Here is a 27,388-nt window from a genome sequence, read left to right as displayed (position 1 = left end):
ACGGCAATGTCATGGGTTCAAAAACCAATCAGACCCGTCTGTGTGAAGTTTGCATGTTCTCCCTATATGTGGATTTCTCCCCATGCCTCTAAATCAAGCGCGTGAGGTTAACTGGTGTGAATGTGTGTGGTCGTGTACATCCTGTGATGGAGTGGAGACCAGTCCAGGCTGCATCCTGCAAGTCGTCCTTATATTTATTTGGCTCCCAGCACCCAGAAAATAATAGCAGGATAAAGCAGTATAGAAAATGGAGTTCAAATATTAATACTGCAACACCAAATATTAAATATTGTACTATTAACAATGACAACCATAAAAATGTGCAAAAAACCCCCCAAAACATTAGCAACACATGGGATGAATAAAAAACATAAGATCAACTGTTAAACACACAGGAGATATAGTGATCAATCTATCCTAACTACTAAATTAACATACGTCTGTGTTTTTCACAAGCAAATAATTTGTATGAGAGAGAGAGAGAGAGACGAGAGGCAAATTGGCGAAAATGTGTTTTATTATCTCCCCTTACTTTTAGGCAACACTACAAACACATTAAAGTAAAAGGACAGCAACGTTCACGCTTCCTGTTCAAACAATACAAAATAAAAGACAGCATCCTTCAGGAACAAAAAAGCAATACTCTTATCATATATGACGATCTTAATAAATGAATATCAAATAAAAGATGCACAATAATTCTCTCGCATCATTTAAGCCAGTTTTGTGCATTCGTCTTCCCTGTCCTAGATCACTGTCTTTACTAACCAGACAAAAAAAAAATCTGAAGTGTTCCCATAAATCAGTCATCTGTAATACGCAGACACACACGCGCACACACAGACACACACCATTCAGATCATTACAGTAGATATTCAGTCTTTATTTTCCAGCCAAAGCTTCTCACTTCCACTAACCACGTTCTGGAAGAAAAAAGATAACTGGGTATATTATCTAAACGATAAACCTATGGCTGCATACACTGTCATTTCTTAAGTGCTTCATTCCCTCGGCATGCTACTGTGCAATATAAGTCTTTCCTCTTGAGACGCACATCAACCCTCCATGGCCTCCACAGCAAACCCCACCAGGACTGCTGCACAAACGAGCCTCGGCAGGTTTCATGAAATTAGATCGGATGTTTTTTGTCGTTCGTATCAGTTAAACCTTGATTTGAAGGTGTAACAAAGAGCCTTTGGTTGGGATTCAAAACTTTCTAATGTGCCTTCAGTGTTAATGAGGAAAGCTTTATGGGAGCTTCAGAGGGAGTCACACAAGTCCTTTATTTTTTTTCTAGGTTTTTTTAGACTTTACTTTTAGGCACAACGAACATCACAGTACTGTAGTATTTAGCTCCTCAACAGTCTGACCTCCCGCGCTGATTCCAGAGCCTCGTTACCTCCCGAACACGTTCCAGCAGCTTACGTCATGCATCGGCGTTAGGTCAGTCTCGCAACATATTCGGATGGTAAAACACTGAACTGGCCCGAGGAACGGCACAACTCAGATTTTTCTTCAAAAAGAAAAGCTAACAATAAAGCTTAAGGTACTGATGTTTAAACTGCACCACACTTTCCATCTCAGAAAATAACAACTGCATGTGACACAGTGGTGGCTGAACATAAAAGGTAGAGTTGGTCAGTTGTTAGTGTGCGATTATACTGAAATGGAATGACACAATCAGTAATTCTCATGATTTAATCTTTCAACTGAGCCCATTCAGTGTGCACACTGAAAAATATACTAAATCTCCATGAAATCAACACAAGGAAGAAGCCTCAATTATCCATCCCTGACCTCCTCGTATGCAGTATTCCTCTCAGTTCAAGGGTAGACATGTAACATGTAGAATCGAAGTTATATTCATATGTGTATAGCTGCGTGTTAATATTGTTTGAGGATAATAAAAAAAAAAAGTGGTGACATTCTACCAGTCTATGAACTAGCAAATGTTTGACTCTGAAGGCAGAAGTCAAGCACTCGCTGATTCTTCCTTCTTGTCTTTCTTGCCCTCGCCCTCGCCTTCGCCTGTCTCACTGACGTCCCGTCGACGCTTGCGGTTACGGGCGCTGGCCTTGGACACTGGCAACGACTCCATGCCCAAAACCTTGTGGATCTGGCGGAAAGCGAGCAGCCGTAGAGCGTGCTGGGAGCAGAGGAAACAGCAAAAGACAAAATGTACAAAGTCTTATAGTGACACGATCGCTGTTTCCCATGTAACCAATGTGCAGACAGGTACCTGTGCGCTGGCTGTGATCTCCTCCCTCGCTTGAAGGCTCATCGTTTCCAAAGCGTCCGTTGGCTCTTTCTCACAGGGGTCCATTAAACCTGGTCCATCTGCATCGGGAGAGTCAAACAATGAATTTCCAATGAAAACGAAAGTAGAAAATTATGTGTCATTTCTCTTTTTGACACATGCAGAGCCTCGGAAGGCATCGCGGATCAAGAAACAGAAACGACCAAACTGAGTGAGCATACGGGCTTCACAAGAGAAAAAAGTGAGAGGAAAAAGCATGTGAGCTCAATCCAAACATGAGCCAGTCACAACAAATACTACTGGAATATGTCTGATCTGAAGAGGATTTTTATGGATTAAAGGTCGGAAGCTCAGGCTGAATGTTAATAATCAGGTCTGATCAATAGCAGTGAGAAGAGTGCAGAGACTGTAGTGCTGCTGCCTCAGACGTTTCCCACAATAAGGACAACTCAGGTGTTCCGTAAACACACCGTCTCGTCCCTATTGGAGCTGGAGAAGAGAAAACCTCTGTTTCTGCAGTCATGCTTGATCAGACATTTAGAACTCAGTCAGTCTTTGCTGTTGATGTCTGTAAAAACCAAAGCAGCGAGATGTTGCCATAATTAGTCTGACATAATTTTCTTCCTCTCAGTTGTTTTTATAACTTCCAATAATCAATCGCTAATGTCAAGTCAGTTTCAACATTCAAAACTGCTTTGAGTTTACCATTGTTTTTACCAAAAATAAATTTAGGTGGCTCACAGGGCAGATCTAGACACATATGGTGTCCAGGTGAAAAAGCATTAAAGTCTGTGAAAAAGCAGTTTTCTTATAAATATGTTAGATTAGCTACTTTCTTTTGTGAATCTTTAGGATGGATCCCACGATACTTTTATGCCCAATTTATTTAGAATATATGGGATTTCAGTGTGTTCACACATGTTTTCTTGCCACAGTCTGATCAGTTGCCACAAAATAATGTCACTGCCTACTCCACTGCTGTATTGCTTATCTGTGCGACCTGGCAGCAGGATGCCGGTGGAGATGCACTCCAGCACTCTGCGCATCGCCTCTCCTGGGCTGAGCGGGCCGGTGGCGCTGCTAATCACCTTCTCCACCAGAAGTTCCATTGCCTGGAGGGAGAAAACAAGACACAAAACTCTAGACTCGATATTATCTGTACAAGCAGTGGACACTGAGGATGAGGATTGTATCAAGGGCATCAAACTCGCAGTCTGCGACCAGGCTGGACTGTTGAAATAAAAACGGCATAAAAAAAGGTCCAATCATGACAACTGCTTCTGTGTTTGCATGAAAGTTACACAAGTACAAATTAAAATAAAGATATTTATTCCAATATGTTATTTATAAGATTAGACATGGTGAAGCTTTTAAAGAAAAATGGGAGCAGTTTCCAAATATTTGAATTTGCTATGGTGTCACTCTAGCAGCCCCACTTTATGATCCAGGATTGACAGACAGTCCATGCGATAGAAAACAAAAGCATCAAAACATGTATCCCAACGGAACATAAAATAAAAGTAAGTGAAAACAATAAAGTGATTGTACTCACCCAACAAGGCAGCTTCCCCCAGGTGGGAACCCGCTGACATAAATCTCTTAGCACTCGAATGATGATCACACACGACTGCAGTCCGTTTGCACGAGCCTTCCCAAAAGAAAAAAACAAACAACACAACGATAGATTAAAAAAAAAAAAAAAACTACATAAGCCCTCGGAGAGCGCAGACCTCCACCAGACAGCACAGGAGTTGGGTTAAGAAAAAAAAAAAGTTCAGTCAGAGGAGACTGAATTGCTGGACTGGCTAAAGTGCCGTTAGACAAAAACTGAAGAGAGGGTCAGTGGACATTTCCAGCACTAATAAAATACTTGAAATGAAACCTACAACATTTATCTGCTCCTTACAAATGAAACACAGACCAAACAACACACATCTGGACAAGATAGATGAGCCGCCAATTGCACTACTACCGTACTTCTGGTCACCTAGAAAGGTAGACGGTGTATAAAAGGGTTTTTGGGCCTTCACCTCATTTGGATGTACGGGTAAATACATTAAAATATAAGTGGAAATCAGCACTTGGAGCACATTTCCACCGTTTCATTTTAAATCCACTGCGATGCTACATGGAGTCAAAATGTTGAAAAATGTGTCAAAGTTTTCACATTAGTAAACTAGACTGTTTACAACATTTGTGTAGTTTTCGCTTTTTTTGGACAACTGTGAGGAATAAAAAAAAAAAAAATTGACGAATTTACCTGAAACCATTTGGCATGACGAAGAGCAGCGAGGTAATCCATACATTTCTTCTTATTCAGAAGATCAGGAGGATCCTTCTCAGTCAAACCTGCTGGAGATAGCATACACTAACTCGTGACTTATGGTCACCATAACACACAACACACATGAAGAAGGTGATGCACAGAAAGTATTACAGTCACTGATCAGGTACTGTACTGCCGCTGAGAGCAGCTGAGAGCAGCTGAGAGCCTCACATGGCCAGGAGTTAATCCTGCGGCTGCTCAACATCTTATTCCCTCAAACACTTCGCTTGCTTTCAACTTGTTTGTTGGGAAAAATGGCGTGGGAAAGATTTAAATGAAAAAGGCAAGCATCAAATCAGGAAGAACAGGAAGTTCTACTGGTAACACACAGTGAGATCAATAACGCAGTTTTACTTTAGAGTACTGGGTTACAGATGTGTTAAAAAAAAAGTTTCTGCTAAGCTTAAGCTGGTGTAAAATTACATTTTGGCTCATCACACACACACACACACACACACATTAGCTTACTGTCACAACTTACTCAAAAATGCAAATTAATAATAATAATAAATAAAATAAATAATTATCTACATGTGATATTTCCTGCTGTGGCAAAAGTAAATTAAATAAAGTGCTTTGAATCATAAATTATATCAGTGGTTGCCAAAGTGGGAGTTCTCAGGGTGAAGCTCAAGAATAATGTAATAATGTAAACATCATCAAAAACCAAACCTTTTTTTTGGCTGTGTGTTTTATATAATATATGGATATATTATACAGTACATATATATAATGAAAAAAAAAGAAAAAAAAAAGTGTATGTATGTCCACATGGGGGCCTAGAAATTTTGGGATTTCTGAAAAGGGGGTCGGTCTAGTAGAAAAAGTTTGGGAACCACTGATTTATATTGAAACTTCATCTTAGTAGAAATGCAAACAGTGTCTTGTCTGTGGCTCTGAGCCCGTGTCAACTTGAAGTCTTTTTCAGGTAAATATAGCAGAGGAGTTGAAATGCCTCTCCAATAACAAAATGCTGCATCACGAGGAAAGTAAGATATTCAGAAGGAAAGAAAAAAAAAAAGATCGTTTACAAAACAGTTTAAACAACTACAAGGCAATTATGACCAGCTGAAAATAAACATTAATGTTTGCAAACACATATGTCATGTCTGTTCAAAAATATGCGTGTGTGTGTGTGTGTGTGTGAGACTGGAAAAAAGACTTGCAGACGGAGCTTGAGAACACATTTTTAAAAGCTGGCCACCAACAAATGAGGAATGACAGGTTTCTCCAAGACACTTGATGTGGTTACTGATGGCTGTGATGAAGTAATAATTCATAAGAGCAGTTGGGGGCTTTCCACACTTCCATGTTCACTAGAACTGAAGCAACAACAGAGGAGTTAGCTTCCTTACAGGCGGAATACATGACAGAAACAAAGCTGCTGTTTTGAAGTCTACACTATCATACCACATAGAATCAAAAGCCCACGTTTATCACACCTCTCAGAGCCCACAGTTTTCATGAAACAGCAGGTCAGTCCCTCTAATGACAGTAACCAAGAGGGCACAGACGCTCTGAAAAGCCTGATAAACACAGACGAATGGTTTAGTTTTCCTCTTAGTGGTATGTGTACCAGTGTGGTCTTCAGATGAGCCTTTGACTTGCTTAGGTCTGCTGATACAGAATCATGAGCACTGATCAACAAACCCAAACAAAACTTTGGAGGAAAAAAAAAAAAAAAAGTCAAACGGGCACAGAAAACATTTCTACCATGTTTTCCAAATGGGGAAAAACACACTACAATGCTGAGAATAACTGGAGCAGGTGAAGGAGTGTTTGCCACAATGATCTTCTGAAATTATCATATTGTTGAAATAGGAAAGTAAGAACAATGGATCAGCTGTCATAATGCGTCAATATTACTTCAGCTGTGATCAGTAGCTGCCGTTACATGGGCCAGGAGTAATCTGATTCAAGCCAATCCACTTAAACAACACTTCGGTCTGATCAGATTGGTCCTACGAATTTAAATCTGGGGCGGCAGACGAAAGCGTTTCACTCACATCAGTGGTTCACACTGTTGGACCTTTGTGTGCACATTTGTTATGCAACATCACACCATGTTTCACATGTTTTGAGAAAAGCGGCAGGGGGGAAATACTGGTCAATGCAGGAGACAACAGCGCTTTTAAAGCGTATAAGACTGGCTCTTGCTGACCAGATAGTTTTGGTGAAAAAATTGTGATCAATCTGTGACATACTGGCAGGACTTGAGGTGAAGCTGGATGTGGGATCATGTGTGCATGTCGCAATCAGCCAACATCACACTGCAAAGCATCATGGTATTCATCAACTAATTACACTGGATAATATTCTTACTGGTTCAAAAACTTGCAAATCAATCTGACGCTTCAATTCAGTTTGTGTGATCAGAAAAATCTCATCTCTCGAACAGGAAGAATTCAATCAGATCGACTAACGAGTGACCATGTAAATGCAGCTACCGCGAACAGCTACGGAATCACACTCCCACACCTTACCACTGATAATGCCACAGTATGGTGCAGGGATGACAGGGCAGGCAACAGGAAGTCGCTCCACTGAAAAATCCCCCCAAACGGAGTCATCAGCGTAATGCAAGGAAGAGCAAAGCGCCGGCTGAAAGGCTCAAGACTGTTTTTTTTTTTTTTTTTTAACGTGTGTCAACTTCTGAATTATTTTCATCCCTGGGCATTATCTGAGCAGTGATCAGTAATAATATAATAAGGAAAGTTACGTAAAGCTTTAATCTGAGCATGTGTTCATAGTATAAACACACACCCTAACTGGCACAGAAAGGTCGGAGAGCCCGGCTTTTGTTTACCATGTTGTGAAAAAAGAAATAAAGAAATTAGGGAATTGTGTAGCTGCAAAAAATGGGGAAATGAAAAGAGTGGGACAAATGAACATGTGATTTAACTCTTACTTTCAGGGGTTAAAGTAAAGATATGTCTTGACTGTGGGATTAGTTTAAGTCCCAGCTGACATTTTGTCAGATTTTCAGCCTAAACTGAGGCTTTTAGCAGGTGGAAGAGTGAAGCAAAGGGGTATATACTGTCCGTATATGAGTGCATTACACACATTCCTGACATTTGGTCATCTGGTACTGAAAGCTGTGGCTTCTCTAACCTTTCTCCGCCGCTTTTCCTCCTGCCTGCTTGTCGATCTCAGCAGCAGGGTCCTCCCTCATCCGCGGCGAGGTGAGAGAAATGGTCACCTGCATTTTGGGCTCCTTGCTTGAAAATATGATGATGTTCGCCTCCTCGGGGTGAGCCTGCACCTCATACTGATCTTCAGAAAATGTCTGCCGGTTAAAAGGACACTTGGGATTACTCACTACAGAGGAGGAAAGGTGGAGGGGCAGTGCTGCTTTGTTTTTAACATTTTTATTTAGTGTATTTTTCCAGAGCAAATTAAATTTCAATGCTAGTTTAAAACAGTGAGGGACACTGAGATGTTGTAATAATTAATTTTTTTAATTCCATTTTAATTTTGTTGTAAATAATAAAAAAAGAGGACTCTATAAATAAACAAGTCCATCTCACTCTGTAGGATTCAGGTGTCATAACCAGGCAGTATATCTAAAGATCAGTGAAAAGGACCTTCAGTACTCATTACAGCTAAATCAGGAGGGAAAAAAGTTAGTACAACATCACAACCTCACATCCTCAGACTCTTATTGAAATCTCATGCAAATGTACCCGTCATGTGGGTTTTTCTCTTCAGACTAGGAGCACTAGGAAAACTTCCTGATTATCGATTCCACACAAGAAGCCCAAAGACATCCCTTCCTGTGTCTGTCAATTGTGGTCTTGGTGATTTTGCTCTATGTGAGATCTCAATAGCTTACTTAGTGATGTATACAGAAAAAAAGAAAAGAGCTGGATATCCACAGAAAATGGACTAAAGAAAGATTTGATGATAAATTAACTACTATAGTATGCAGGATAAACCCGATTACATGAACATTTCCCCGAGTTAATATTTGTTTAATGTACTATTATGTTCTTTTAATGATTTTTCATTGTGACAACTATTGAGTGTTAAACTTTTAATTTCCATTATTGTTTTAACATAATAAAACATTTTTCCATCCCCTTTGTGTCCAGGTCTTACATGACAAGTCGAAAGGACAAAACCTTCGTAACATTTTAGTCACCGTTACTACACAAATCCCTAGATATTCATCTGTATCCCTACTTCATTTTCTTTGCAGACAGAGCGAAATGTGTTGGTTTAATACAAAGTCGCAGGTAAAGCAATGCTGTTGATAAGAGTCTCTCTCTCACATACATACACGTCTGAAAATAAACACTGCTCCGCGTCACTTGTAATGTTTGCTTACCGCCAGCTCCTTTGGCAGCTGCTTGGCAATGCTCTTCAGGAGAGAGACGTTGGGTTTCTTCGCAGTGAGAAGTATGAGCTCCACATTTCTGTCTCCACGAAGCAGCAGGCCTTTGGCCAGGATACCCACCCTCATCACACCTTTCAGCAGCCGAGCCGGAGTTTGAGCACTGGCATGGATTTAAAAAAACAACAACAAAAAAACACACACACAAAAAAAAAAAGGGCCAAAGTTACAACTTGGATTGGTTTTACATTTTGGGTGAGTAACCAGTGTAGCAGATTTAGTGCCACCTAATGCTTAAACAGCAAATTGCAACCAGCTCTAAACTGGACCTCACCATCTCATCTCAACACATCTGATTGAACTGGTTATTTTGCTTTGGGGCTTTCTGCAGAGCTTCATGACCACGCGCTTGTTTCATTCAGGTTTGTAGGAGAAGGAAAACGTTGGAAAAAAATGCAGGTGTGAAGTCTGCCAGGACCAATAATGTAAGAGTTTGTGTTTACTTGGCCTGAACAACAAACCAAAAGGCTTAAAAGAGGAACAGAAACACAGCTTTGACATTGCCATTGATCTTTCACTGTTTGTCATTCACTGCTGTAAAAGATAAAAGTTTCACTTCATGCCAAATAAAATATTAAGCAGTCTTAAATGAACTATTCATTGATTCTAACAAGCTTCAAAATAACGTTTAATTAAAAAAAAAGGAGATATTTGCTATGTTATTGGATCCATATCTTCTAAAACAACGTCTTAAATACCTCAACCTTTGAAGTACCTTCTCAAAGAAAATAGACAATGACTGCCTCTTAGGTGACAGGAAACTAATACAAATTAAATGTTTTACCCTTTTTCGTCTCCTTCATCAGTAGCAGCAACAGCTGGTGTCTCTGTATCTAGCAGCGTATCTGACACCAGTTTTAAGGCCCTCTCAGAGTGTGAGACAATCCTCTGAACTGCCTGCAGCTCCTCCTCCACCGGGTAAATGGTGGAGTGTTTTGCCATAATGTGACGATCATCCGGGGAGTCAGGCCGGCGCACGCAAGTCTTAAATGAAAAGCAAATGAAAATGTATCAGATGTATATAAACTCCAGGTTATTAATTACAAAAGGATTGAATTTGCAATGCTCACCAGTAAAGGAGGCACTGGCATGCCAGGGCGGCTCATCAGGGGTGGAGGGGCCATCCTGCGCCTCTGCTCCCCCCAGTACATCTGCTCCTCCTCCATCCTCCTCCAGTACATGTCCTCCTCATACCGCCTGTGTGACAGTCAGAGGATTTTAACTGTTGATTTAAAGTCATTTTATTCCAACAAGTGGATGTTCATGGCCTCACTGTATAAACAAACTAAACTGCAAACAGTCTTGAAATCTGCATCAAATCCATGTCGGACATGGTCTGATACAAACACAATGAACTGGTATGATATGATAATATGCTCCAAGTCTGGAAAAATTAACAAAGAGAGAGAGACTGATGAATTTACATTGACGTCTAGACAGCAAACTCGACACACAAGACCGGAGCCGCCACAAAACTACAGCAGAGTCTCTGCTGGGACTGATGTGCGGAGTACAAGGTTTTATTGGTATTATTTTGACTCGGCTCGGTTGATAGGCGTGGGTCATTGTGTCAAAATGTCCTTGGACAACAAGACACTGAAGCACAAGCTGTGAACAGCTTGCAAGGCAGCTGTCTGGATGTGAATGTTCACGTGTGCAAAAAACATGGAGGTGAGGAATCATGTTGATTTAGAATTTGTAATTTAACCACTGGTATTACATTATTACATTTATTCCAAAACAGCATTACAACAGATGCTATAAAAATATGTCTGTTATATGTTAGTCAGCAGGTTTCTTTCTCTCTACTTGGATGCTAAAAATGCAAAGAACACAGACACATAAAACATGTTTTTTGGGTCAAATGTCTTGAAGCATGGACATAATCTCAAAACACATAGACATGGATTCTAAACTGGCTTTTCAGTTGTAATGAAAACATGAACAAGAGCAATTTATTTCTGACTTTTCTTTAGCTGGTGATTCTGTAAAAACAAGAAAAATGTAGATGGCCTGTGTCACAAAGATTTGGATCATTAGGGAACCAGTTTGTACAACAAAGCACGAAGTGTACATTTACTTTCCATATGACCACCAGTTTTAAAGTCAGCTGATTACATCTGTTCTTTTCTCTTACTGGCATCACCTGCTCTTAAGCATGCAGTGCTGTGAAAAAGTATTTTCCACATTCTCAAATACTTTTTGTTAATATTTCCCCCATTTGAAGGTTTAAAATAATAATTAAAAAAGGATCAAACTAATAGTTTTTATTTCCCCTGACAATTAGATTTGTTTGATGACCTTAAAGATTAAAATGAGGGAAATATGCAAAAGATAAGAGTTTGAGAAGCGGTCACATACTTCTTCACATCACTGTCTTTTCATTTTCCCCTTTTAAAACAGCCAAAGTTAAAGCTGCTACTTTTTACACAGTTTTGATAAAACTGGGTTTCACAGCTTCACTTCCCCATAGATCTGTACGGTGAACCACAGGTGACATGCGCAACAACGTATGCATAAAGAGGGGCCGATATTCTTGTGGCATTTTTGTTCCTGGTATCATTCCTGCTATGGCAGCAGACGGAGAATACAGTCACAGCTCATCATATTTATATCAATACAAATTAACTATTCTCATCATTGTTCCATTATTTTATCCTGCATTTTTACAGATAATTTTAGGACATTGCAGGAAGATTGTCACAGGTTATTTTTGGTTGCGGTGACAACAGTACTGCAAGACCCCTTTCACTGCACAGTGTAAGAGGGAAGTCAGCAAGTTATTGCGACGATCGCTCACCTGCCTTTTGCAACAGGCCAAAATCACACAGAGTATAACTTCCTACAATGTTAATCCTCACCTCATCTCCATGTGCCAGCGCTGCTCGTCATCTCTCTGCCGCTTCAGCACCGCTTTCTGCTTTTGTTTCTTGAGTTTGCTCTCCTGCAGCTTCCTGGCTCGGTTACTGGGTTTGATCTCCACAGGAAGCTCTGGATTGACTTTCTTCTACAGATAGATGGAAACAAGGATAGAACAAATGTAAAGGCACACACAGGTAATAGCAGTTGGTCAACTTTAGCAATCAGTTCTGCAGACTGACAAATAACCACTTTTTCTGCTGTCAGTAAAGGAGTCATTAATACGGAAAACAGGACGAGACGGTGCCTCTTTGTAATCAGGTTTCATGGTGAACGGCGTGAACAGTAGGAACAAAGGCAGTAGGGGACAGACTCGTGGTCAAAAGGATCTGTAATGTTAAACACCCAAAAGGCGAAGGACACCTTCCTACTATGGTCCAGTTTACAGGGGTGTTTTTTCTATCCGATTGAAAACAATCGTGTTAAACGGCTTATGATAGCCAGCTTGAGTGTCTCCACTACATGTTCTCACCTTGTACTGCAGCCTGTGCCTTCTTCCCTTCAGATGCATGTCTTTAGCATTGGGGTCATTGAAGCTGCACTCGCACAACTTACAGTGGAACCGAATAACTTTCCCGTCATCGTTACGAACCTGCAAAAGAAGCAAGGGCTCAGGTAACAACTTCTTGAATGCCAACTGTAGAAAATTCAATTTTTTTTTAGGAATTAGTAAATATGAATTCAGACAGTTACAGAACACGAACCAAAAAACCAGGCTACTTAACTATAACGGACAAAAATCCTTATACATTTTTAAGACATCCATGATAAACACTGTTAAAGCCACTGCTTTACTCTTTTAGAAGCAGTTTCATCAAATTCACTGCCATTATATTAAACAACATACTGCATCTGGCAACAAATAAACACAAATGTCTATATCAGAATGGAACATGGAGGCCTGCATGTTTCACTGGGGCGAATGAGATTTTGTTTGTCTGATTACCTCTTCAACATAGTCGTGTCCAACTGGCTGGATGTCCCCCTGACCTCCAGCTCTGTCACCATCCTCATCCTCACTCTGTGGCTCCATCCTCTGGACCAAAGGCTGCACAGGCTCCTCCACCTTGGCTGCTGCTGGCACCATCGCTGCTGCAGCTGCTGCTGCTGGTGGTGCAGCACTGGCTGGTTTAGTGGCTGTGAAGCAGACCAGATGTTACAGATTTTAAGAAGGGTATCTTGGATGAGTTTAGTGCAGTCTGCTTTGGTTTAAATTAAATCTGGTTGCAGTGTAATTTAGGTTAGTGCTATCTGAACGCCAGTGCAATCGAACAAGCCAACTGGGACAGTTTGACGAGCAGGTTATTATTTGCATCCAAATAAACTGTAATACTGTGTGTTTAAAGTTCAACTGATTTAGAGGCCAGTGGTCTTTGGTGTCTTCAAACTTCAAACAACACACGAAAACAACGGTAATTCGGGAGGTTGAAAGTTCGAGTCCTGCCTCTGGATGTCGAAGTGTCCTTGGGCAAGACACTGAACCCTGAAGTATCTACAGTGGATGCACTGAGTGCCCTGCATGGCAGCTGCCTCTACTGGTGTGTGAATGTGTGTGTTGTACATCACTTTGGACAAAAGCGTCTGCGAAATAAAATTGTAAATTTTATGGATTAATTTGTGTGAGTGTCTCTTGTTATGATACTTCTTTCACTGACATGGACTTGATCTTTTGCAGCAGAGTGACAAAGCTAAGTTATAATGTGGGATGGTACAGTGGATGGATACGTCGCAATATTCCAAAGAAACTCATTAAATACAAAACAGATAGATACATACGCAACTGGCAAGTTCTATTATAATATTCTAATGCTATTTGTTATAATGTGCTGTAGCAGTTTAAGGTTTTGGTTGTTGTGTTTGAACCGGTCTGTTCAGTTTATATGAATTCGTCCAAATCATTTGAGGTCACAAACAAAAAGTTTTTTTTTTTTTCGACAATGATCTTCATTTCAAAGACGAATGTTGGTACACATTACTATACATGAGTGAGAGACACTTTGAAAGTTGGAGTGGCATAGTATGGATCAAAGAAAAATGAAAAAGAAAAAAGCATCTACAGCAGAAATCAGGTAACTTACAAATGACTGTTATTTTGGAAGGAGCTGGTTTCTTCACTGGCTGCGTCATTTTACCCAAAGTGCTTGTCGCCACCTGTTTGGGTGCTGTTGCAGGAGTTGAGCTGGTCGAGACCGGGGTGGGAACAGAGCAGGATGAGGTGGTGGTGGAGGTGGAGGAAGAGGTGGAGGAGACTGGAGGTTTCCCAGCTGTTGCGGTTGTGAGGACTGGTGCAGAATTCACCAACACTGGCTCAGTGGAAGGGATAGGTTTCCCAAGTTTGGTGTGAAGTTTCACCACCTTTTCAGAGACAGGGAGATAAAGCTATTTAAGGATTCTGACACTTGATCCTACTGCAAATCCCCGGGGAAGGTTTTGTTCAGACTTGGCAGCTCAGACAGAATGTCAGGAGTTAACCAAAGTCCTGACCAGTAATGAAGGCAGATTAGCAGCCGATGTTTTCTTTAATAAAACCACATACTGCAAGGAGAGGAATAAAGCATCATAGCCATGCTAACCTTCTGGTGTTTGGCCCCACGGATATGGGCAGCATAGGCATCCACTCCAGTGCAAGAGACATCACACAGCTCACAGCGCAGTTGAGTTTGGACCCCTCTGGGGCCATTGTTGGTCCCAGTCTGCCCTCCAGACTTCAGGGCTGCTTCCTTTTTTTTATGCTTCTGACCTTCAAGGTGCTCTCGGTATGTCTGATGGAATAAATCCAATCAGTTAGCAAGACAATCCATCAAAACAGCTGCACTCCTGCTGTAACATACATGGTCACATTTGTATGCGTCTCTACTTTGCAATGCACAACAAACTGTATCCTTCATGTCATCATTAAAAAAAACAAAAAAACAAAAAGAGATAAGAAGAACAAATGTTTGTTGCTTCAGGGTGTAGTCATTTTTAATTGCCTACCTGAGGGCCTGCACAGCTGATCTTGCAAATGTCACAGTAATGAAGCTGTGGCTGTTTGGGAGGCCCTTTGGGTTTTTGCAGCTTGCTCTGATGAAACATTGGCTTTTTGTAGCTGTTTCCAGTTGGAGCTGTCACCATGTTGCTACCTGAGTTACTCCAGGACGAGCTTGTCAGCTGCTTGGGGGGAGCCTGGATGGGCGGCTGGGGCTGTTGCTGCTGCTGCGACTGCTGCGGCGGAGGTTGGGGCTGGGAGAGCGTCTGTTGAGCCGGTTGATAATAGGAAGGGGTGGATGTTGAGGTATATCCAATTGAATCATAATTGGAGTAGCTGATGCCTGGGGGTGAGAGTGCAGGAGGAAGAGACTGATTCCAGAGAGAGTAACCAAATAAAAGTGAGCAGGATAGAGGCCAAACATGAAGAGTCTGCAGTCATTCAAGCAATAAGCCGCACTGTCCGTTTCATCACAGGGGCAGCATTCAGCAAGAAATTATATCAGCTGGTTGCAACTCAGTATGCTGGAAATAACTTGGGTCTATCTTCATTAACCATGTACACAACTATAACCTGTGGATCAGAGTTACATCTGCAGATCAGAGATTTTCTCAAGAAAAAAATACCAGCAGGTGGGTGGTTGCAATGTTCCATATATAATAACGGAAAACATTAAGTCTATACTCATATCTCATATCTATTAAAAAAAACAAAAAAACAATGGATTTGAGAAGGCCCTGTGCACATAAACTTCCTTGATGGGGTGATTGTGTGTTATCTCACCTGAGTAGGAGGTGGCTGAAACCGAGGAGCTGAAAGAGGAGCCGAGAGTGTACGAAGAAATGGGAGTGGGCGGCTGCTGGACGCTGGTGGACACGGGGTAAATGTTGTAACTTGTAGACACTGAACTGGAGGGGGCTAGAGGCTTCAGGGCGGTCACTTGTCGCTGAGGATGATGGGGTTGACTGTACACAGTGGTGGGGGCAGGGCTGTAAGCACTCTTCACTCCTACTGAGAGGTGAGGGAGGGAGCAGAGTGACAGAGATATGAAACAAAGGTGGCACAGAAATCCTTGAACACAGCCTCCGCAAGAACGCAATCCACCCAAAACAGTGAAAAAAATTATCATAAGACTAGAAGCGAAGCCATAACACACATAAGAGGCAACTGCTTATGTCTGAATGAAATGACTTGAATGACAGCGAGAGCCACAGACTTATCTTCAATAAAACAAGCAGAACAAGTTGTGCGAAGTATAGCATGACTGTCACAAAGCCCTGAAACTAACGTCCACGACTCTGTCTGATGTTACACAAACTGTGTGAGGGAACATATCTGCTGAAATACAAAAAGCCTCCAGCATACAGAACAATCTACTTGTCCAATACCGTGTAAGCCTGCACAAGCAATTTCAGATACGCAGTCAGACAAGTCACTAATCCGTACAGCATGTTCTGCATTGTAGTTCTCAACAAATGCATGATTAAGATTCTCTCCTTTTGACAAACTATACAGAAATTTGGCTGTGGAATTTGATACCAGTGCTCTGGAAGACAACTTCAGCTGCTTCACTGGTTGCTTTGTAGTTTGTATATGGAGGTTCAAAGAACATGTCATCTCTCTAAAGGCTGAAACATGCTGAGATAGGGTGAAATGGCATCTATTGCCATTTATTAAAAGTTCTGTAAAACCTATAAACTAAATCAATACCATTTTCACACTTCCATCATTCACATTTCACAGCTGTAAATACCAAATATTATTATAACAAATTCAAAATATCAGCTCTAAACATACTGCACTCTTCTGTAAGATCTCCCACATCTAACCTTTCATATTGTTTCAAACTTAGCATAGACAGGCCCCCTAATTCAAACATTTAATATCTGATTTATATTGCTTAACATTCTGAATCAGCAACAGAACAGTTTTATTTCTCAGATTAAAAAAAAAGTGGCTTTTTGAAAAATGTTATATTATACGCATGAGAGTAAACATGAATAAAACTGAAAGCACCCAATGGTTAATAACCAATCCAAAAAAAAACAAAAAAACAAAAAAAAACAAAAACAAAAAGGAATCTTTAAAAGGCTTTATAAAGATATGTTGAATTGGTGTGAATCTATGCATATTATTTGGGCACCCAGAGGCCAAAAAAAGTAAACATTACTTTGGTTACATGTGCAGTGAGGTGCCGATGTTTTACAGTGACACACTGACGTAGCTGTCACTTCGCTCCTAGTCAATAAAACAGCAGCAGGGTCTTCGGACGTGCCGGATTTGAACACACTAAGCACTGGCACTAACACTTGGTTCTTCTTGGTGGGAAAGCGGTGTGTGTTGAGTTTCTATGCTGGTCCTGTATGTGCAGGTGTTTTTCGTCCTGGTGCTCCGACTTCTGAGGTGACTTGAAACTGCATGAAAGTGGGTGATTATCTACGTTTGATCAGTGATGGACTAATGCTGGGATCAGCTCCAGCACCCCTCTACCCTGAGTTTGACAAAGAGTACAAATGAATAGGTGGATTTTAATATTGACCATTATTGCCCCTGGCTTCTTCTGCCTTTTTTACCTCTCCATTCACATTCATTCACTGTGGCGTCGCAATGCCCACTCTGGCCGCTGATAGCGAGGCCTGATGAAGGTCACAGTAGCAGACCTGCCAACCTTGGTGAAATTTTTGGAGTACCACTTGCCGGAACAGTTGTCGACCGGTGGGGGGGGGGGGGCCCACTCGTTCATTGAACGTCGCAGCACTACGAGGGTAGCACATGTGTTTCCTCCCGGTTCCATAGCTGCGGCGCACCAGCCTAATTTACCGGTATTTTTTTTCAGCGTGACAAATACAATGTGTGCCGTGAATGTGTGACAACACACCGAAATGCGTGACACTTCAGAGCCCTGCTGCTGCATCGTGTTGTCAGACATGAGAACGTCCACGGTCCGCATTTATAACAGCGCTCACAGACGTCTGCAGCTTTTTGCGTAGTTTAATGAGGCGGAGCGTACCAGCGTATTTTGATGTCAAATTGCGTACCTGCTACGCAAAATGCGTACAGGTTGGCAGGTCTGCAGTAGCAGCAGATTTTATGTGGATTATATTTGTCGGTGTCATTTATTGCACTACAGACATTACTGCAAACACAACATCACACATGTGGGAGCTATATTGTGAGCTTTTCATGGTTATTTTGTGAGCACAGGATTCTAAATCATCCGTTGAGATTTGATTACATTTCAAATACTTTTGTGCTGAAGCTGTGAACTTCAATATCGTCATTTGCTCTCATTCCCAACAGCAAAGCCAAAACAGACACAATCTAACCTAACACAAAAGTCTTTGAAAATTCTACATGAACAGGTAGAATATGTAAATGTCAGGCACAAAATGAACCAAAAATTATACACTGAAGAACTCACCTGTTTGGTAGTAATTCTCTGTGGGCGTCCTCTGAGCCGAGGCTATACTTGTCTGGTAGTACTGCTTATTGTCATAGGTCGTCACAGCAGCAGGACGCCCATAGTTGTAGTTATCCTGTATTCAGTTCAGGCATACTCAGTTAAATGTCTTCAGAAACATATTAAACCATGCACAAAATATTACACTGCAGTACAGTGTAAACGTCTCTGAAACGTCAGTGACACAGGAAACAGGTCTGATAAATGTTAGGACAGAAATGTTGCTACTGTGCACCTTAAATGTTCAAATAATGACAAAAAACAAAAATCTAACCATATGGCTCAAAGGCAATAACAGACAAGCTAACATGCAGGATGAGACAAACAAGCAAAAATTAAAAGAGAAGCTAAACGAGACTGACCGTGTCTGAATATACCTGGTACGTCTGTGGGGTGGTGGTGGGCTGAGGGGGATCAGGCTGCCTGTAGGTGTAGTCTGGGGGGGCTTGATGGCTCTGATAGGCGGGGTAAGGGGCTGTGGCCACAGGCCGGGACGCCTGCACCGGAGCTGGAGAGTAGGACGCGGTCACTGCATGGGCCACAGCTGGAGCCTGCTGGACGCTGTAACTGGCTGTGGAAGGGTGCGAGTAAGCTGGGGGAGGCTGGGTGCTGCAGGAGAGAAGAGCACAGGGCAAATGGTGAGGATGTGGAAGAATCGCTCATTCACATTGAAATTTTTTAAATTAAATTTTAAAATTTTAAAATAAATTTAAAAAAATTTAATTTTAAATTTTATTCAAGCAAAAACTCTGAAGAATACCTAATACCACCATAATGAAACCACTGTGTCCAAGAAGATGCAAGCTTTTCCAGCTTATTCGTACATCACAAGCAACTCGCACAGCAAGTCATATTCTTGCCAAAATATTTATGCTTGCTTGTGCATAGACAAGTGATCCCGTAATCGGGTTATATTACATTAATACCAAACGCTAAAACAAACTGTAACATCACATCTCAGCTATTTGAATGACATCCAACCCTGACGCCTAATTAAGGGTTGCAGAGCCTCACAACATGCAAGCACAGGCAGACAACGTGCTAAATTTATTTTAGTGGTTCAGCAAAAGCATGTGACAAAGTGGCTTTGGAGCACTATCCACTTCAAAATTATGTACTTCAATGTAGAAACAGACAAAGATTAACATCAGACTACTGGCTCAGCAGGACAAAGGAGTAAACAAGGAAAATTTGACTGAGCGCCATTTTTCACACCTTATATTTTATACATTACAGCCAACTCCTCTCTCTAATACTATCATATCGTAAACTACTCAGTTCAGTGCCTGGGAAGCTGGAGAGAACAGAGAGATCCCAGTGTTCTGCAGGGCCTGACAGCGTCCCGGCTAACGCCACTGGCTCAACCACCTGCCGACCCATCGAAGTCAGCTCCTCATCCAACACCACCAAACTCCCAACCGATCTGGAAAAGCTCCGCTCTGTCTTACTTTCCAACCTCATCGCCACTTTCACATCTCTGACAAAATCCTGGCTCCAGTCACCAATTTAATCCATAATGAGCCTACATGCCCACTAGGGCTGAACAATATATCGTTATCATATCGATATCGGGATATGAATCAGGACATTACTTTCTCAAAATCAACGATATCAAGATTTCCCCTGCTTGCCCTGCATGTCAGCTTGCCCATTCACAGGTAAGGCCAGCCAACCACAAACCTCGTTTACTGGTCGACAGCTGATGGCAGAGGGCGGTTGCAGAATCTGCACAAACGAGTTTGGTGGTAGTGGCAGTGAGTTCTCATAAATAAAACTGCATTTTTTTTGTTTTGTTTTGTTTTTTTTTTTTTACATCCTTTTGTATTATGTTTTTATTTTTCTGAAAAATACTTAACTTTCACTCAATCCACTGTAACATATCGTATCGATATCAAGATATCTGGCATGGATATCGAGATATGAAATTTTGCCCATATCGTTCAGCCCTAATGCCCACCACATATCCCACGTGGAAACTGATTTTATTCGACTTCAGCAAACTGTGGCGCAGAAGAGTGCAAACACCACAGTGAAGACAGAATACAGTCTAGAAAAACAGTGATTTGGGAAACTGCTGGCAGAAGTCTAACCTAAGGATTGTCGGCATTCCAAAGGCGATGGAAGAAACTGATCAGCTTTACGACTGAACTTTTCAACAGGGTTTTCAGGCCCAAGCTGTTCCCTGCACCGCTAATGCTGGACCATGCACACAGATCGAGAAGAGTGACCTCCACCAAAGAAGACAACTGCAGAGCCCAAGCTTTTGTCACATCTTCGCACAACTGTTGGGAGAAAGACAGCATTTTTGGGAAACAAAGGGACACTAAGTGTCCACACCACAGACACATAATTAATCTACCCTGACCTCCCCCTACCATGAGACGTGTTAGTTTCAGTGATGTGAAACAACGACGGTTCACGTGGATTATGAGGGCTAAGCTTTTAAAACAGACCAATTAATCGACACATTGAAATTTCACAATTCTTCTGGGAGACTTTCAAAGTGATCACACACGGTAAAATAGTTTGATTTACTTCATAAAAACACAACAAACAGAAAAATGATCACCTACTCTATTTCGAAAATTGAAGAGGAATGTATAATAGACCCTACTCTGGAGTTATATAAAAAAATGGCTAAATTTGAAATATGAATTTGATTTACTGTGGTTTAACATGTGAACACAGGGGCAGAAACAGTCAACTACTGGAACATCAGCTTAGAGTGTCCTCTCAGCTCATTCCTCTGATTATGGACATGTCTAACACACTTGTTTCTGACAGTCAAACTATAAATGCGATGCTTAAAGGTGCATTAAGGAGTTTGCACGTTCATGCGGAACAACGGCCCCTGCAGGCCTTGGGCGTAACTGCAGCTTAGTGAAACGCTCATGCCTGTGGCTTGTGTCCATGTACGTGCACGGAAGAGGGGAACTCCTTCCTCGCTCGTTTAGTAGCGCTCGAGTAAAATGTACATTTCTTTTGCCTGGTGGGGTCTGTGCTGGAGTTGTGGCAGTGCTAGAAGCCGGTCTTTTCTTACTTTCTGGAAGATCCATCCTCAATACTGCTCAGTTGTTGCTGCTAAGCATCTGGCGGAGCAATGGCGGACAAAATGAAAGCTAAGGAAATCAGGCCAGCGGGAGTGAGCATTATGTCACATCATCTCAAATTCTCAGCAAAAAAATTCTGGTGCCGGACCGGCACTACAACTTTCAAGTGACAATTTAACGCTGTTAGCAGTACTTGCAATGAATATGTCGGGGTACATTGTACACACCATTGAACATTCGTAACATATTTATGGTGGAAAATAAGTATTATTAAAGTTGAAAAACTCCTTAATGCACCTTTAAAGATAATGGCATGATTCTTTCCTTGTGCAAAGGTTTCCTCAACATCTTAGTTATTATAGCCCACTATACAGCATAGGGTTAAGGTTAGGGTTAGACACCAGGTCCTGGCCCTAATTGATGTTAAAAAGCATTGTGATCATTTATGAGTTTTTATAACTATATTTATACAGTTCTATAATGGAATTATAATGCTTTATAAATGTACTTAAAATGCATTATAAAAGTGGGCTTCAAGTAAAGTGTCACCGAAATACGCACTCAACTATATTGTTAGACTGCTCAAAGTGTAGTCATTAGTAATTCTACAAAGTACTCTTCTTAACAACTGCTCAAAGGGTATGTGGTCATTTGTTTCTACGCTCTTGACGAAGTCGTATAAGCTTGTCAATGCAAATATCTGATGAGGTACTGAAATGGCAGCAACCCAATGCATTGTCAAGTTCAAATGCATAATCAGAACAGAGACAAATGCTGATTTAAGTGTCTTTGCAAATTGTTTTTTGGTACCAGATGGTGTAACATATTACAGAAACTGCTGATGAGCCGAGTTCTTTTCAAATGCTTGTTTGTTTTTGTTTACTGCTAACTCTCGACTGTTTACAGAAAATGCTTACACAAAAAAGAGAAAACGTCCCAGCAGCAGCAGCTCTCTTGGTGAATATATCTTGTGGCTTGTTTGAGAAGAACATAACACATAAGGGCAGCCATGTTTGTAGCTGCTACCATCAGAGGCAGCTAAAATTATAGGATGTAACACCCCCACCTACACCACCGAAAAAAAAACTCAAAAACAAACAGATGCGAACAAATAGGGAGTAGGATGCTTCTTCTGGCTCCTTTTAGAGCATGTTAAAGTTTTCATTTTCACTATAGACATAAAAGTTCGAATTTAAATAAAACAAAAGAACCAACAGACACTCAAAGCTCCATGCATGCTTTGGAATTATGACAACATGATCATTAAACTAATAAAACCCAAGAAATACCTCTATTGCAAATAATACAGACTTGCTCACTAAGGGAAGTTGGTAAATTAGGCAAGTGAAGAGTCAGTCTCTCTTTATTTGTGTTTTTTTTCATGGGTCAAACAAACTTTCTATATGAAAGCTCATAAATCATTGGAGAGACCAGGATGCACTCATTAGAAGGATGAAGGCAGCTGTAACCTAGTGAAGAAGACTGTAACTGGAAGGTTAAATACGGTTCAAGTTCTGGGACCAGGACATTTTTATTGAGTAAAGTAAAAGCCGCAACTTGCATCCACCTTCATCCCACTACTCTGGGTCCTTGATTAATGCCCAGAAACCCACAAACTGAAATATACGACTGTAAGCATGTGAAAAATAGAGGAATTTCATTAATTATTCTTCAACTGCAAAAGGAGTAGAGAAGTGCAGAGAAGTGAACACCTCTGTGGACAATATACCCAAAAAGAGGACGCAAGTCAACAAGTTCAGCCTCATCACAATATAAACATGAGGCTGTGACCAACTACTGAGCTGGTGAAGCCTCACTGTCTGTCTTTAATTTATTGAGAGAACTGAAACTGCCCATGAGTCTTTAACTTCACCGTCTTTCACCTAGTTTGTAAGAGAGGTAAAACCTTCTCACACATATTTCTGAACACCAGAAACAGCATCAAATAATTGAGTTGTGGGATACTTGACCTCTGACCTGCATGCCTGCTGTGACACTTTCCTGCAATAACAAGCGTTCGCAGATTTCCTCATAGCAAAAGACTTCTCAACAAGGCTGGAGTAACAATGAATGAAGTTCTGTTTAAAAACACAAACCTATCTTAATGGTTTTGATTTATTTGTAATGAGGAGTAATAGAACTGAAGTGATGGTCACACACACTATACAGCAATTTTGCAGTCATATTATTCTGTTCAAATCAGTTTAGTCATCCTTTCATATTTGTTTTAAGTGTGAAGTCAGCTTCATGGAAAAATGCTATAAAACTCTCCTGCTGGCAGCAGACAGTGGCTCAGTGCTCCCTTCATTTCTGTTTTTGTTATACTCATTTGTTCAGATTGTTATTATCATTCTGGTGTTGATATTTTCATCTTTAGACCAGGTGAACCAACGTAATTTTGTTGTCTTGCTATACAATGACAATAAAAACCTTGTACTTTAAAAATTGACATGATCCACCATATAATTGCTTGGGGTCACCTGGTGCTTTGGTATCTCATTTACTTGAATATTTTATTTAGAAGTAATGGCATTATTTATGTAAATGAAAAAGGATCATCCCTCTTGGTGATGTTCAAGTACAGCTATGTGGACAAACAGATTATCACAATCTTATTTCTACAAATGGAAGACAAGGACATGTCTGAGGATAAAGTAGGATTTTTTTTATTATTGTAAAAGCTGTTTAGTTGTAAAACTAGTGACATAGTTGTTTTATTTATATTAAGAAAAATGTAAAATCACAAAGTCATTGAAATAATGCAATGCAGATTTATATATCACTTTATCATACAGTTGTCATACAGTTATGTAACAGTTTAATTAACATGATGTGACCGATTCATTTTCTTCCTTACTTTCTTTGTCATTTTATAACAATTTTCCTTTTTTTCCCCCCAAGAATGGCATAACATTCACTTCAAAATGTTTAGCTTATCATATTCATTGTAATGTCACTGCATTGCAGTTTTGCTTCTGTAATTTACTTTTATCCCATGCTGATTTTATGTCCTGTCTTGCTTTGGCAGGATGTTTGATTTCTGCTGAAAGCCCCATTTCAGGAGCACTACAATTAAAATCATTGCTGTCATTGTTTAATGTTGGCTCAGCCAAGCCATGTTCAGGTTATTATCACGAAGGAGAAAATAAATCTGAAAATAATCACATTAAAAGGAGGATTGGAGCTTTTAGATTGCATATGAATAGCGGCCCTTTGACTGCTGGAATAATAATCTCAGGTCAGCTCCAGTTGCAGTTTGCAGAGGTCATCTTTTAGATTCAGATGTGGAGAACCACACCGGCTGCTGAGACAAACGTGTGCGTGTAGATAAGAGGGAAAATGATCCCTGTGGCGCAGAGACAGCAGTCCTCTGCTGTTTGTCGTGTCTGCTGGCTCCACTAATAGCCAGGACAGTAAATCATACAGGAACTTCAACACTTCACGGGTCGCTCATTGGGAATTACATCAAATAATGAGGTGTCAACTTGATTAGATGACGACTGATTTGACGAGTCAATCTGAGGGGTGACGACAGGCCACGCTGCTTTTCCAGTCTACGAACTTTGAGAAATAAATGTGATGCTTTTCCTTGGCGTTGCTGCATTAAAACACTGGGTTCCTACAGGAACGGCTACACCGGGGTTGAGCCCCGTTAATCCCAAACACCGGTCACACAGCTGCAGCCGGCCCCGGGAGCAGGCTGCCTGACGCCCGCAGAGTGCCACATTTTCTGCCGACTCACGGCCCAACGCGGCACCGAGAGGACGCAGACATCCAGGACTTGTTCCCGGGTCGAGGATGAGCCGCGCCGGGGGGATAGGCGGCGTGTCGCGGAGCGGTGGCCTGCGAGCTGGGCTAGCACCCCCCGCCCCCCCTCACCTCGTTAGCTCCGCGCTGCCGGCCGCGGGTTCACCGACGGCTCGCCGCGGCAGCTCACCCCGGACCCCCCGCCCACACACGCTGACACCACACCGCCCGGCACGGCGACGGTTACCTGTACTGCGGACCGGCACCATGTGTGAAGCCGAAATAGTTGCTTGCAGCCATCTTTGCATCTCCGGTACAGTAGAGTGGCAGCAAGAAGCAGGAAGGCAGAGCCTCCGAGAGTCAAGATGGTTCACCCCTCCTCTACGGCTCACTGCGGTAACTGTAGTCTGCTCCGAACGACTCCCACTCCGACCACACCGTCTGCTTCCTCTATTCCTAACCTGCCGCTACCGGCACAGCGCCACCTACTGTCAGGACCTGGTGGTCCCGACCCGTGCTGGTGGCTTTTCACAAAGGCAATTAAACTGTTTATTTCTGGATTTTTTTTCTCCCATAGTCGGTTCAAAACTATTAGTATACGTCTATATTCACGTTCTATATTTTTTCAAATATTTCCAGGTATCTGCAGCCTTTTCAGCTCCTCTTCAGTGGCTCAAACTTCCATCGTATGTAATGAAAATACTTTTTTTCTTCAGTTTTAATTGCAATCCACACAGATTTTCAAAAATGACTAAAATAGCTAAATAAGGTAAAACAATTTTGCGTAAAACAATGAAAAAGGGGAAAGAAGAAAAATAGAAGGGAAGGGGGCAGGAATTGAAAGGATGGCTAAAACTTCTCTAACAATTAGAAAACACCGTGGTTATAAATAGCTGAGAGCTAAAGAGTCTAAAATAGCCCAGATGTATAAAATGGATTAAGCAGGGAAATCCATGTGAAAGAGTATTTAAATGTGGCCACAGCAGCTAAAAATTTAATAAATAAAATATATCTAAGTTGTGCCTATGGCACTCCATCCATGCAACTTATTTTCTTTTTATTCTTTTATTTCAATTCTGCAAATCATTGCAATGATGATCTGCAGCTCCAGAAAAAAAATAATAATAATTTGGTGGAAAATCTTAAAAATGGCTTTTTTTGTCATATAGGTTGTAAACCCTTTTACCTACCATCACAGCAGTGTAATCTGTACTGTTTCACATGATTGTCACCAGGCACTGTGACAGCTGCTAAATGGCTGATAAGATATTCAGGACTTGGTGTCCACTGTCAGGTCTGGACCCTTTTCCAGCCTGGAGCGACACACTGATTATACTGAAACGGCTCCTTGAATGTTCTTCACGTAGGAGTTTTCCTCCAAAGAAATCCAGTTAATTTCTTTGGTGCTTTATTTTTCATGAGGGTTTACATCAGACTGAGTTTACCAGCATACTGTTTCTTAATTTCTTGAACTCAATTTCTAACTTGAATGTACAATAATCTGCAGTGGCCCCTTAGACTTTTTTTACTTGCCCTATGACTCATTTACTTGCCCTATGAGGTCAATGACTGATCAAGAATTCAATAAAGTCATCATCACCTCAATTTTGCTTCTTCTGAAAAATATATCCCAAAGGGAAAAATTATCATCCCTGTTTTTTTCTTTTTTTTTATTGTTGTTAAATCCAAAAATGATATATATGTGTTTTTTTAATATGCAAATGGTAAGTATGTGTAAGGACAGAACAGTCCACACAATACATGAAGAATGCTAACATACAAAAGAAAAGACGGAAAAAAAACATCTAACTTAACACTATCATGGTGCAAGTTTAAAGCTGTAGCTACTTATTACGATCATCATGAGAAAGGATGAGAGCTGTAAGGAAAAACATATTTTGATTTTTTTCTGGAGTGTAGTAGAAATTAATTGACCCTAACATAATAGCCATGGCATTTATGATTTATCTGTTAATTGTAATGCATCCCATTACATTCTGTTAAATGTGGATATCTAACAAGAGAAATATAACAACTTGGCTGTATGAAGTCTATGAAATGTATCATGTAACACTGTGCTTTTTGATAAGAGATGGTTTTAGAACATGTCTGAGTTAAACATGGCTCAGCCCAGGGCATGAGATCTATTTTTCAATGTAGCCATCAATCCATTTTATGAGAAAACTAGACAGGTACATTCACAGGGGAAACAGGTGGAGACAGTTACATTATACAGTCTCCAAATAAACCTTCTTGTATCCCACTCTG

The 27,388-nt window shown here is 41.0% G+C and overlaps 1 protein-coding gene across 5 annotated transcripts; it reads right to left on the bottom strand.

Annotated features, from left to right (window-relative positions):
* Nucleotides 1–499: 499 nt before the first annotated feature.
* On the bottom strand, nucleotides 500–25,504 carry zfr2 (zinc finger RNA binding protein 2). Of its 5 annotated transcripts, none has more exons than XM_030083072.1 (19): nucleotides 25,368–25,504; nucleotides 18,686–18,932; nucleotides 18,285–18,399; nucleotides 15,647–15,874; nucleotides 14,872–15,206; nucleotides 14,469–14,657; nucleotides 13,974–14,250; nucleotides 12,842–13,032; nucleotides 12,368–12,487; nucleotides 11,838–11,983; nucleotides 10,047–10,173; nucleotides 9,761–9,960; nucleotides 8,911–9,079; nucleotides 7,695–7,869; nucleotides 4,518–4,609; nucleotides 3,810–3,905; nucleotides 3,258–3,369; nucleotides 2,240–2,337; nucleotides 500–2,146 (listed from the first exon to the last, which is right to left on the bottom strand). In XM_030083072.1, exons 1-19 carry the CDS (start codon nucleotides 25,418–25,420, stop codon nucleotides 1,973–1,975), a joined length of 3,144 nt encoding a protein of 1,047 aa, XP_029938932.1. In that variant the 5' UTR covers nucleotides 25,421–25,504; the 3' UTR covers nucleotides 500–1,972. The 5 variants fall into 5 exon arrangements, with proteins under 5 accessions (XP_029938932.1, XP_029938934.1, XP_029938933.1 ...); XM_030083074.1 differs by having other exon boundaries at nucleotides 4,518–4,606; XM_030083073.1 differs by having other exon boundaries at nucleotides 15,647–15,871.
* Nucleotides 25,505–27,388: the final 1,884 nt, after the last annotated feature.

Source organism: Salarias fasciatus, chromosome 23 (assembly GCF_902148845.1).
Source record: "Salarias fasciatus chromosome 23, fSalaFa1.1, whole genome shotgun sequence".
Taxonomy (NCBI): Eukaryota; Metazoa; Chordata; class Actinopteri; order Blenniiformes; family Blenniidae; genus Salarias; species Salarias fasciatus.
Note: the sequence above shows the minus strand (reverse complement) of the source record. Positions and strands in the feature narration are given on the sequence as shown.

Coding starts and splice junctions, on each gene's coding strand:
- zfr2 (XM_030083072.1), bottom strand. CDS start 25,420: ATGGCTGCAAGCAACTATTTCGGCTTCACACATGGTGCCGGTCCGCAG. Junction 15,875..18,284: donor AGAGAATTACTACCAAACAG/GTGAGTTCTTCA, acceptor CTCACCTCTCAG/TAGGAGTGAAGAGTGCTTAC. Junction 10,174..11,837: donor CGCTGGCACATGGAGATGAG/GTGAGGATTAAC, acceptor ACTGTCACACAG/GCGGTATGAGGAGGACATGT.